The 13,467-nt window shown below is 40.8% G+C and overlaps 1 protein-coding gene across 1 annotated transcript; it reads right to left on the reverse strand.

The window, feature by feature from the left end:
* Window positions 1-526: 526 nt before the first annotated feature.
* Window positions 527-13,154, reverse strand: scn1bb (sodium channel, voltage-gated, type I, beta b). The gene is made up of 6 exons (XM_022218581.2): window positions 12,409-13,154; window positions 10,674-10,840; window positions 6,827-7,064; window positions 4,644-4,785; window positions 2,188-2,262; window positions 527-1,036 (listed from the first exon to the last, which is right to left on the reverse strand). The coding sequence occupies exons 1-5, from the start codon at window positions 12,455-12,457 to the stop codon at window positions 2,193-2,195; spliced, it is 666 nt and encodes a 221-aa protein (XP_022074273.1). The 5' UTR covers window positions 12,458-13,154; the 3' UTR covers window positions 527-1,036; window positions 2,188-2,192.
* Between the last annotated feature and the right edge of the window lie 313 nt (window positions 13,155-13,467).

Below are 13,467 nucleotides of genomic sequence, written 5' to 3' on the forward strand. Positions count from 1 at the left end.
TAACCTACCATGTAGTTAGCTTAACATGATCGCTGGAAGCAATTAGCCTCACTCTGTGCAGATTTTCCTAGACAGAGCTATGCTGTTTCCTCCTGTTTGCAGTCTTTACGCTAAGCTAACTTAGTGCTTGCAATTTTTAAGCTAAGCTAATCTTAGCATGAAAGCTGGAAGAAGGGGAAGCAGTTAGTCTCAGTCTGTGCTAGTTTGCAGGTTTTCCTGGACAGGGCTACGCTGTTTCCTGTTGCGAGCACTCTTTAAGCTAATTAGCTGCTGGAAGTAGCTTTAAATGTAGCGTATAAACATGAGTGATAACACTGTCCTCATCCCACTTTTGGACAGAAATTCCCTAAAATGCACCTTCAAATCTTGAAATCTGATCATCTGTGGGCGAGATATTTACGCTGCTGAGTTTTTTTTTTCATGTGAGCAAATGAAAACTTGAAAATAAAAAGCTAATATTTCACATTAATGGTGCTCTTTTATCATTTCTGTCACAAATTGTACAATAACACTCCAGCAGAACATGTTTCCACCACATTTTCTTTGTTTTTATTAGTACATCTTTACACTGAATGTACAACTAGCATTGAACTGGAAATACAGTCTATCATAGTCCATCACATTCTATTTTAGAAAGAACTTTACCGTACAGTACATGTCGTGTGTCTCGTTTATACATTAGGTGGCGACGGTTTAGTAAAAAGCTTTCTTGTACAATCAAACGTGACGGAGTCCAGCCGGCTCCGCGTACATTTCATATAAATGTGTGACTACATATACTCGGAGGAACACTGTATGTACAGTATATGCTTTCGACAGTGTGGCTCATTAATGCATAATGTTTTCTCATGTAAGTGCAGAACATGCTTTTGCGCGCAGATTTTATATACAGTGCTGGTACCATGCTCTCTTTGTAGATCCACCAGTGGTCTTTGTGGAGGAGAAGGTAGAACGGAGGCTTGAGATGAGGAGGAAGTTCGTCTCCAGGTCATGCAGGTCAGAGGGTGGAAGGATGTTGTCAGTCCCTGAAGGAAGCCTGAGGAAAAATTTTATGGATTTGCATATTTTAAAAATAATCTAGTTAATCAAAAACCCCTCTAAGACGTCCACTCAGCTAACACAGTTCTGTAAACACCCCATCAGACTACTTCAGTTCACCAAGCTTTATAGTTATATATCATATTTAATCTCACTGCAGATTCTCCTGGACAGAGCTACGCTGTTTCCCTCTGCTTGTAATTTTCAAGCTAAGCGAACCTAGCATCTAGTTAGCTTAGCATGAACACTGAAAGATGGGGAAGAAGTTAGCATCACTGTGCTGATATGAAGATTTTCTTGGACAGAGCAATGCTGTTTACCCCTGCTTGCAATTTTTAAGCTAAGCTAACCTAGAATCTAGATAGTTTAGCATGAGCAGCCAGTTAGCAATCACAAACTCTGGAAAAAAGGGAAGCAGTTAGCCTCACTCTGTGCTAGTATGCAGATTTTCCTGGACAGAGTTACACTGTTTCATCCTGCTTGCAATATTCAAGCTAAGCTAACCTAGCATCTAGTTAGCTTAGGATGAAAACTGGAACATGGGGAAGCAGTTAGCATCACACTTTGATGATCTGAAGATTTTTTTTAGACAGAGCTACGCTGTTTCCCTCTGCTTGCAGTCTTTAAGCTACGCTGACCTAGCAGCCAGTTAGCTTAGCATGAACGCTGGAAGATATATATGTTTGTTGTGTGTTTTTAATTCTTATTATTCTTATTATCTATTGTTTTGGTCTGGTACAGGTGCTCAGTGCATTTCACTGTGCATTACACTATGTATAATTGTGTGTTTGTGATAAATAGAAGTCTTGAAATGCATTGAATTAGCACTAGCTTAGCATAAATACTGGACGTGAATGGAAAAATTAGCTTGGCTGAACTGACATGTGGTTTTCTCACTCAAATTTCACAAACATTTTTTCACATATATCACATGAATACACAATCAACAGTCTAAAACCTATTACATATTTTTATTTTAATCAAACATCTGATGAACTGACTACAGAATGAGCACAGTGACGTGAATCTGAGGGAGTAGGTTCAATATCTAAGTTCTGATTTGAAAAACAACATTTCTTCAGCTACTTGCTAAGGACTTTAATTTCCCAATCTTTTATTGTGAAAGGATGCTGCAGGATGTTAACGTACCTGTGCTATTCTCCGACCTGCACCCCTGCACAATTGTCTTTACTTTCCGAGGCTATCGCTAAATATTCAGCATTTCTGGAAGGAAAGCAGAAGAAAACGAGTTTCAGCGGTCATCAGGAACGTTCCTTTTTCCGTTTATCACAGTGACATGGGTGAAAAATGCAAAAATCAAACAACACTGGTGTGTTTTTTTGGACTTACAGGAGGAAGGTTTTGGTTTTGGTTTTGGTTTTTACTGAAACGAGGATGACGGGATGAAAATACGACAGAGAGACACAAGTGAACGCACACAAACACAATGGAGACAGTGCTAATCTTAAAAACAAAGATAAAAACTCTTGAGTCATTGGTGTGATTTCAGCAGCGGGACATGAATAAAGTTTGGCAGGATTCATGAGGAAATACACACTTTTCAAAGCATCATTTTCAATGTGTCGTTCTTCAACACATCGTTTGCTTCTTCACGTTCAATCATGGTCAATGTAATTCGGCCTTTTTTACGCCAAAATTTACACAAAAAGACTCTTTCATGCCAAAGTGAACACAGATTTCTGCAAAGTAAAGTCAACTGATTAAAAATCTAAGATGTAAAATAAGCAAAATATTCACCCCTATCTTTCAGTGTTTGTTTTTTTATATTTATGTAACCTCATTTAACCAGGTAAGTTAGTTGAAAACTGATTTTCAGGTGCAGTGGTCCTCTAGTGTTCCTCTGACTGACTTTTTAAATGACGAGAGCGATACGTATGAGGCCAGTTTTAGGGATTGTTGCAGAGAGTTCCAGTCATTGGCGGCAGAAAACTGGAACGGTTATTGACCGTAAGTCGTATGGACTTTGGGAATGTGGAGGTTAATGAGATTGTTAGAATGAAGAGCATGGGGGAGTTATGAAGAGAGGCCAGTTTACCAGTGAGTACAAACTGCAGTGGTTATGTTGAACAATCAAGCCAAATTCCCAGATACTTGTAGCAGGACACAGATTGAACCTCAGAGCTGCTCAGTGGGAGAAGTTTGATTGGATGTATTGACTGTTGAAGACTGTACATTTAGTTTTGCTTATGTTTAGTGTTTGAAGAAGATTGAAATAATGTGTTATTGAAGCTGATCTGTAGCGCAGACAAGGCAGTGAGGAGGGAGGAACTAGAAGTATAGATGATGGTGTCATCGGCGTACAGATGGATGGACAAATTGGTTACAGCTTGAGTTATATTGTTGATATAAATGGTAAAGAGTGTTGGACCAAGTATTGAATCCTGTGGGACTCCTTTGTGAATTGGAAAAGGGTCTGAAAGAAGACCCTCCACCCTCACAATTCTAGGAAAGACCAATATTTTGTAACTTTTCCAATAAAATGAAGTGGTCGATGGAGTCAAATGCCTCAGCCTCAGTCTACAAAAGTTTAGTAGATTCACTGTTACAGCCACTGAGACACAAACCCTACACTCAGACGACCTTAATCTCACTAAATTCTTATGAAGTGACTTATTTTACATTTTAGATTTTTCATTAGTTTACAATATTTTGTAGAAATCTGTTTTCACTTTGACATGAAATTTGCAAATTCTTGTAGAAAAGCCACATTAAACTGATCATTATTCAATGCTGAAAAGCAATAAGAGTACTTTTTATAAGGAGAAAAGAGCCGGTCACACCAGAGATCAAAAATTAGCTTCTAATTGGCAAAATATCAGAGCATACCAGTTTTCAGACTTTTTTTTTTTTATCGTAATTTGTTTGATTTCTTCGGACCCTGAATTAATTTGTAAAAAACTTTATTTTTAAGGTTGTTTTTTGTGGGTTTTATTTGGAAAAACAACTAAAAAACAACATGATTTAGTTTTTTGTTTAAAATGAAAGACTTCTGTTTTAGGCTTCTGTTTAAAACTTTGCTGGACTCGAATGTTTTTTGTTTTATTGGTTCGAAAACCTGACTGTTTTTTAAAAAACTCAGACAAAGAACAGAAAATTTCCAAATGAATTCCGGATTTTCCGACCACGAGAACTTTCCCTTTTAAATGCTGGTGTGACCGGGCCTGAATCCAGATGCTTGTTTTCTCAAACTCTACATGCATCACAACCAGTAGCACCAGTATCATCACATCTGACTACTGAACAATGCCAACATGTTATCTTTCCCATTTAGGCCAGATCTTAATAACCAAAAATGCTGTTATTATGGGATAAAACTACTATTAGCTGATAATTCTGCCTCTTAAATCCACACATCCCTGGAGTTTGGATCAGATCAGCTGATATTTATTGTTTTTCACATAATAACAGCTTTTTTTTTAGAGGTTTGAATGCTGCACGCTAAAAACCTTGCATCTCTGCAGTGGCGCTTGAACATCGTTTCATGTTTGATTTCAAAATAAACCTTGAAATGAATCATGAAATAACCACGACGAGATGCAGGATTTCCTCATGCGCTGAGGCCAGGATGCATTAAAAACACTCACGCTGCCTCTCGTAACGCTTCTTCTCCGGCGGCGGCGATCTTCCTGTAGCAGTAAATCATCTCTATGAGCAGCCAGACCTGCAGGCCGATGATGGACACGTACATCATGACCTCTGAGACGATGGAGGCCGTTCCTCTGCTGGCTGAAGGCAAGAAAAAAAACAGGATGTCAGATTAAAAGCACACAGAGGAGACAGCAGTCCTTAAAGGGAAACCAAAGACGGTTAGCAGCTGAAATCTTTGGGGTTTTAGCTGGAAAACTGCTGCCTTTGGTTCTATTTATAGCTGTGAATCTCAATAATCTGAAAAATACCAAATATCAGCCATGATAATCTGGCAGGTCGATAATGGGCTTCTCATTAACGTTAATATTTAGGTAGTAATAGTCTTATTGGTGGTGATACTGGTGTGTTTGAGTTTTTATGTGTCCCTGACTGAGTTTGAACTTTAACCAGATGTTCTAGCAGCACAAAAACAAGTTCTAATTTCCAGAAGTCTCCTCCTTTACTGCCAGAAACAACAGCTGTAGCCTCTCAGAAGAAAGTCCCTGGAGCTCCTCCATCTATGGACTGAAACATCCTCCAACAATCACAGCGGGATGATTCTCACCGGAACAAAGAGCCTGAAACTGGAGACTAAAGGAGGCTTTTACAGAGTGATCTCTGTAGTTCTGGCCTCACAGCTTCCAGTGGATTTATTGAGTGTTTTCAGGTGGACATTTTAAAATAACTTTGAGCTTACGGAGTGAAATAGATGAGGAGACGCTGATCTGTCTCTCTGGGAACATCCTCCATCATAGATACTGTCAGACTTTGCTCTCTCAGCAGCTTTCTGTAATTATTTTCCACACTGTCTGCACACCAGTGAGTATAATGGACGTACGGTCTTCATTAACTGTGCACACAATAGGACTATAAAACATAATGGGTCCCGTTCACCTTCCAACCCCATAACGGCACGTTGTCTCTAAGAAAAAACTAAATAACTCCATTTCTCAGAGCCAGAAACTGCAAAAACAGAAAGAAATCAGAAAATGTGACTGAATCTAAACTTCAAATTGTCACGTTTCATCAAAACCACTTTATTCTACACGTCTCATTTAAAAATTTGTCGAAAATATATCATTTAATGCAGACAGATTCTGTAAAAAACAAAAAATTCTGCGATCCTTGGTGCAAATGTGAAGCCTTTAGTAATTCAGCTGCAACCCACAGACATGCAACAAAAGTTCTGAGGATTTTTGGCTGCACTGCAAGCAGTGTTTACACCGGTGGACACACAAACAAAATACAGCAGGTCCTCAGTTTACGACGTCCTCGACTTACAGCATTTTGTGGTTACATCTCCCATAAATTTATTAAAGTCTTGTTCCATCATTCCGACGAACAGCGTTTGCGACGTTAAAACAAATTTCACGCGGAAACTCGTTGGCGAGCGGAGCAGAAGAATACGTCGTCACGCAGCGCTATATGAGGAAGTCAGCTTTGTTTACATTCATATATAGGTACTTATGTACATATGTGAGTTCAGACTGACAATATAAATAAAATATTTCAGCCTAAGTTGAAACCCCCCATGTAAGGTGTCTGAAAGGAAAATTGATCTGACTTTAACAATAAAACAAGACGACATGGTCATCAATATCCCCCACCACAAGTGATGTCTATGAGTATATATCCAAAATAGTGATCAAGGGCCATAACTGTGTTAAATATTATCGCACAGGTCTCATTTTTGAACTTGATCAAAGTGTCCATGGTGTGAAGCTACACACTAAATTTCGTAATCCTAGCTGTAATAGTTTCCGAGAAAAGCTGTCCCCTTCATATCGGACAGACGGACAGACGGAAGCACGGACGGACACCAAACCTATATCCCTCTTTCCACTTCGTGGTGGCGGGGGATAGTAAATGCAGAATGGTTCAGAAACAAAGAACAGAGGAGTAAAAGTTGTTGGAGATACATTCAGCATGGTGAAACATCTTTCTACTGATGATGAGACTCAAAACTGGACCAAAAATCGTTCAAATTACGATCTGTAGAGACTCAAAACAATCTCTTGAATTAGAGATTGAAAGGAGCCACAGTGAGGAAAACGTGGACTCAAACACAGAAAGCTGAAATCTGAGCCTTTAAAACCGTATTTAATCTGCTCTAAAACGTAGCATCATCGTCTGGTCGTACCTTTAGCCACCACTGTGAGGTGCACCACCTTGGTGACGACGGTGTTGTACTCGTAGTTCTCGTAGAAGAGGATCCGGTTGAAGAAGCAGCTGTAGGTTCCCGAGTCGTTGAAGGTGACGTTGAGCAGGTAAATGGAAGCGTCCTGGATGTCGTTGCTCCGCTTGCTTCCGTTCCAGTCGACGCGATCCACGAAGTGGTCGTGCTCAATGGTGGGCCCATCCTCGTTGTAGGTGTAGATCTGGAGTCACAGAGACGGAGAAATTCATTAAAACCCAAAATGACCACAAAACAGGTGAAAACATTACAAAAACTCAAATTGGACACAAAAAACTTGCTAAATAACCACAAAAAGAGCCAAAATTACCACAAAAAGACACAAAATCACAACAAAAATAGCCGAAATGACACTGAAAGGTTCAAATATGCCAGGAAAAACACCGAAAACCACCACAAAAAGTACCAAAACTACCACCAAAAAGGTGAAATTGTGACTGAAACTCAGCACAAGAAAAAAAAAATCTACCAAATCTGAAAGAAGTTCTTCCTCGACCTCCTCGGAAACATGGAAAATCACCACAAAAACGGACAAATTTACCACGATAAAGACCAAAACTACCATAAAACAGGTGAAATTGCACCAAAAATTCAAATGTGACACAAAGAACTTGCAAAATAACCACAAAATGACCAACATTACCACAAAGACACAAAATCATCACAAAAAGACACACAATCGCCACAAAAAAAGTCCAAAACTGCCTTTAAAGGTTCAAATATAGCAGCAAAAACACCCAAAATCACCACAAAACAAATGAAATTGCAACAAAAACTCAAATTGAGCACAATAACATCAACTAAATAGGACTAAAGTTCATTCCTGACCTCCTCAGATCATCTGATTGTTTATCTCCAGTAACTTTATTAATGATCAGAGTTCTACCTTCATAATGGGAATATTTCCACAGTTCCAGGTCCTTGAAGTCCACAGAGGTGGGTCCAGATTTATCACTTTTTAATGAACTTTTTCCATCATTTCTGAGCCTCAGAACTTCATCAGTCCAGCAGACAGACACATTATCACACAAATGGCCAAAATCACCCCAAAAAGAAGCAAAATTACCCTGAAACGTTCAAATATGCCAGCAAAAACATGGAAAATCACCAGAAAAATGGCAAAATTGACCACAAATAGAACCAAAACTACCATGAAACAGGTGAAATTGCGGCAAAAACTCAAATTGGGCACAAAAAACATGCAAAATAACCACAAAAAGACACAAAATCAACACAAAAAGAGCCAAAACTGTCTTGAAAGGTTCAAATATGCCAGCAAAAACACCCAAAATCACCACAAAACAGGCAAAATTGTGAAAAAACTCAAATTCAGCACAAACAACTTGCAAAATTACCCTAAAAAGAGCCAAAATTACCCTGAAATGTTCAAATATGCAAATCATGGAAAGTCACACCAAAAATGGCCAAATTTACCACAAAAAGACACAAAAATGGCCAGAACTACCCTGAAAGGTTCAAACATGCCAACAAAAACACCCAAACTCACCTCAAAAAGGACCTAACCTGATCCCTAGGACCGAATCTAAGCAGCATAAACCCTTACTAAAGCTTTCTTCAGGCTTCTGTACTGACAGCAGCGTTATGAAGAGGCTGTGAAGTTTTACAGATATTATTCTGCATATGTTTAGATTTAAAGAGGAGGCTCTGATGTGTATGTTTTTGCATAAATTAGAGCTTTAATGATCGTTTTAACTGTTAAATTAATCACAGACTGCTTTTAGAATCATTATTTAAGCAAAATTCTTTGATTTCAGCTTCTTAAATGTGAACATTTTATGGTTTCTTTCCTCCTTCATCACAGTAAACTGAATATATTCGGGTTGAGGATGTGATTTTGAGATTTGGGAGACATCAGTCGACATTCATCATCGTTTCCTGACATATAATCCAAACAGAAACCCTCCTCCATCCCGTTCTGCAGCTCCATGAACTCCTCTGAAGGTCAGGGCAGTCGTGTGTCTCCTCTGAAGCTGTAATGATCTCTGAGCAGTGAAATCCTGACACTCATTCCATCTGAGGCGCGTGATGGATGAGAACTGGGTGTCGCTATATATAAACGCTCTGTGGGCTGAGTTTTCTCCTGGGTTGAAGCTCTGTTTTGTGGCCTGTTTAAAGCAACATTAATGAAACGTTTCCCCACAGTTTGGCTTTCAGCTCCACAAGGATGCTTCATTTCACCGTGACTGTGCAACTTCTGCTTTTAGTCCCGTTATAAACCAGCTTTAAATGCAGGTGAGCTGCTTCTGGCCCCGCCCCCTTCAGGAAGAAGACCCTCTCTGTGTCTGTGATTGACAGCGCAGAGCAAAACGGGTCCCTTCCAGCCTTCTCAAGATGTTTTTAATTCCTGAGTTTGGAAGACGACATTATAAAATCAGTATCACTGTTCTGCTTCCAGCTGCACACACCCCTAAAAATACACAAAACTAGACTCTAAATGTGTCCACAATGACATAAAACTGGTTAAGAATGACCCCCAAATAGTCCACAATGACTAGAACCTTTATATAATTTGTCTAAATTGTGTCTGAAATGAGGTGAAGTCCGTCCAAAATGACTGAAGTTTATCCAAAATTGATCTAAAATGACACAAAATGAGTCAAATGTGTCCAAAATGAAGTCACATTGTGTCCTTAATGACTACAACATTCTCAAACTTACTCAAAATGACATAAATCTGGTCGAAAATGTTTTCCTAAAATGACTAAAATTGATCCAAAATTCCCATAATTTTTCCAAAATTGGGTGAAATCGGACTGAAATGACTAAAACTGATCGAAAACACATAAAAAATTGTTCAGAATGACCCAAAATTAGTTTAAAACATGCAAATAGGAAAAAGAAGGTGCAAAAATAACGCGTCCTTGTGTGACTGTTCTGCTTCTAGCTGCACACATCACTGCAAATACACAAAACTAGACTGTAAATGTGTCCACAGTGACAGAAATCTGGTCAATAATTACCCAAAAATAGTCCAAGATGACGAGAACTTATCTGAAATGCAGAAAATTTGTCTAAATTGGGTCTGAAATGAGGTGAAATCTGTCCAAAAAGACAGAAAAAAGTCTAAAATGACTCAAATGTGTCCAAAATAAAGTCAGATTGTGTCCTTAATGACAAAAACTTCTACAAAATGCCAAAACTGTGTCTAAAATGAGGTGAAATGCGTCTAAAATGACCAAAGTTTATCCAAAATTGTCAAGAATGACCCAAAAATAGACCAAAATGACAAGAACCTTTGTAAAATTTGCCTAAATTGTGTCTAAAATGAGGTGAAATGTGTCCAAAATGACTGAAGTTTATCCAGAATTGATCCAAAATGACAGAAAAAAGTCTAAAATGACTCAAAGACTACAAATTTCTCAAAGTGATTCAGAATGAGTCTAAAATGGCAGCTGGAAAAAACCCACGCCTGTACAGGAAGAACATGGAAACTCCATGCAGAAAGACCCCAGGAAGGCCGGGGGGTGAACCGGGGATCTTCTAGCTGTGAGGCAGCAGCTCTATCCACTGACCTCTGTTCATCCCCCTATAGACCAAAGTCTTTACTAGAAATAATAAAACAGCTCTGGTTCACAGAAGAGGCCCATCTGGAGGAGGAATAAGGACGGATTCTTCCCACCATCAGGGACCTGTGAGGCTCCCTGAGCAGCATTTCTCAGAAACCTTCCATGAGGAGGCGGTTCTGGACTCATTTCTGGACTGTGTTCTAGACTGGTTTCTGACTCAGTTCTGGACTGTGTTCTGACCTGGTTCTGACCCGTTCTGGACTCACCCTCATGAAGTCGGCCTCCCCTTTGGGTCTGAAGTACCACTCCACGGTGGCGGCTCCGTCCACCTCGCTCCTCCTCTTGCAGGAGATGCAGCCCAGCTTGAAGCCTTTTCCTGCGACGGCCTCCGTGTCCGAGTCCACCTCGGCGCAGGCGCCATGGCAACGATACACTGTCCAACCAGAATCAATAATCAATACAGGAAATCAGAGCAGAAACACGAGACAGACCTGGGATGGAGGCGCTAAAGACGCTGATAGAAACACAGATTTAAGAGTTTGTTTCCTCACATTAGACCAGAACAAAAATCACTGTTTAGACTGAACCAGAGGGTCCAACATGAGGCCCGTGGGCCAAAAGCGGTCCTCCAGAGGGTCCAACATGAGGCCCGTGGGCCAAAAGCGGTCCTCCAGAGGGTCCAACATGAGGCCCGTGGGCCAAAAGCGGTCCTCCAGAGGGTCCAACATGAGGCCCGTGGGCCAAAAGCGGTCCTCCAGAGGGTCCAACATGAGGCCCGTGGACCAAAAGTGGTCCTCCAGAGGGTCCAACATGAGGCCCGTGGGCCAAAAGCGGTCCTCCAGAGGGTCCAACATGAGGCCCGTGGGCCAAAAGCGGTCCTCCAGAGGGTCCAACATGAGGCCCGTGGGCCAAAAGTGGTCCTCCAGAGGGTCCAACATGAGGCCCGTGGGCCAAAAGCGGTCCTCCAGAGGGTCCAACATGAGGCCCGTGGGCCAAAAGCGGTCCTCCAGAGGGTCCAACATGAGGCCCGTGGGCCAAAAGCGGTCCTCCAGAGGGTCCAACATGAGGCCCGTGGACCAAAAGTGGTCCTCCAGAGGGTCCAATCCGGCCCTCAAAGTGTAAAAATTCCAGAGAAGACATTAACTGCAGATTGTAAATTAGTAAAACTATAAATTTAAAATCATTTCTAGACCATGACAAGTTGTTCTGATCATAAAATAAAATACTAGATTGTTCTTTGTTCTGTTGTTGTTTTGTGTCTCATTTTTATAATACATTGTCTTGATTTCATTGTTTTTTGTCATTTTGTGTTTTACTTTGTCGTTCTGTGTGTCATTTTTATCATTGTTTTTTTCTTGCTTGTGTTGCTTGTGTCTATTTTTTAGTCATTTTGTTAATTGCTTTTGTTGTTTTTGTGTCTTGTTTGTGTCATTTGTGTAATTTCTGCCATATTTTGTCGCTTTCTAACTTTTTTGTGTCTTTTTTGTTTTGTTTCATGTCATTTGTCTCATTGTTTTGTCATCATTTTGTGTCTCATTTTTGTAATATTCTGTCTCTGTTTTTGTCTTCTTCTGTGGTTGTGATCCTCCAGTAAATCCTCCATGGTTCAGCTCCAGGTGACTAAATGTTGTGTTCCTTTGTAGACACTCTGTGATCTGGAAGTAGTAATGTGGAAATGATAAAGTGAGGCTGAATGTTGATGAAACTGAATTTATTTTTCTTCATAAATTTCAGGTTGTTCATGATGTTTAGTAAAAAGAGAATTCCTTAAATGTGAACATTTGTGCAGTAAAACAAAGGAACCATTAGGAGTTGTGGTTATTTAGAGGTTATTGTGCTGTGATTTTACTGGTTTTACTGGTTTTACTGGAGATCAGACTGGATGTGGAACCGGGACTAGGATCAGTCTCACTCTCCTGGTGATCAAATGTACGTTCTATCATTTAAAACTCAGGTTCTGATGTGAATAAAGCGCGAACAGAAGCAGAGATGAGGACTCACCGAACAGGCCGCAGAACAGCGTCAGCAGCAGGAGGTGAGAAGAAGCCATGATGGTGGAAGAAAAGACGCTTTTCTGGTCGAGGAGCTTCAGAAACAGTCAAACCGAGAAGCTCCAGGTGTTCAAATCGATGCTGTGAAGGTTTTCTTCTCTACCTGACGCTGAACAGACTGAGAGGCGGCTATCAGCTAAATCATAAAGTGCAAACAGGCCTCATCTTCTTCTGCAACGTTCCTCCTCTGGTCTTTGGTTCCACGAGGATTTATTGCCTCGAATTATTGCTCCCTCAACCTGAAGTAGAAATGAACTGTCGATGGTCAAGTGGCTCCTTTAGATCTCCACGCCCTGAGATCTGTTTCTCCCTGAGGTCTGAGATGTTCCAGATGTTCCAGATGTGCAGCTACTCCTCCGTGCAGGAGAACGTGGGGCTGATGTGCATGCTTTGTGTGGTGGAAGATGAGAAGCTACCAGAATGAGGAGCAGGCTGGAGGTGTGATGGTCTGAAGGCCTCCTCTGCTGCAGCTGATGGACACCACAGTCCTCGATCCTCCGTCCTGTCCTGCTGTCTCCTATCTGAGGACTCCGTGCTGGAAGCTCAGATGTTTCCTCCTCGCTGGCATCGCACAGAAACCCGCCGGAGCTCGCATGAAAGGCGGACAGGAGAAGAGAGAAATCCTCCTCGGAGCTCCGTCGTGTTTGTTTCTGCGCCACAGCGGCTGGTCTGGATGCTGCAGGAGTACTGCGGTAAAAAAAAAAAAAAAAAAAAAAAAAGAGAGAGAGAGAGAGAGAGAGAGAGAGAGAGAGAGAGAGAGAGAGAGAGAGAGAGAGAGAGAGAGAGAGAGAGAGAGAGAGAGAGGACAGCACCGGAGAGGATCTGAGACTGAAAAAAACCCCGAATCAGCTGCTCAGTATTTTAAACCACAAAACACAGAATATTGAAGAAGAAGCAGCAGAAATGAGGTTCTAATAAATAAAGAATGAAGCAGAATAAAGCTGCTGCTCCTTTAAAGGTCTGATGCTCCACTGATGAAGCTCCAACCAGCAAATCAGAAGGAAGGAGA

The sequence above is a fragment of the Acanthochromis polyacanthus genome, chromosome 11 (genome assembly GCF_021347895.1).
Source record: "Acanthochromis polyacanthus isolate Apoly-LR-REF ecotype Palm Island chromosome 11, KAUST_Apoly_ChrSc, whole genome shotgun sequence".
Classification (NCBI taxonomy): domain Eukaryota; kingdom Metazoa; phylum Chordata; class Actinopteri; family Pomacentridae; genus Acanthochromis; species Acanthochromis polyacanthus.

Coding starts and splice junctions, on each gene's coding strand:
- scn1bb (XM_022218581.2), bottom strand. CDS start 12,457: ATGGCTTCTTCTCACCTCCTGCTGCTGACGCTGTTCTGCGGCCTGTTC. Junction 7,065..10,673: donor GGGAGGCCGACTTCATGAGG/GTGAGTCCAGAA, acceptor CTGTGACTCCAG/ATCTACACCTACAACGAGGA. Junction 4,786..6,826: donor CCTCACAGTGGTGGCTAAAG/GTACGACCAGAC, acceptor TCTTGCCTTCAG/CCAGCAGAGGAACGGCCTCC.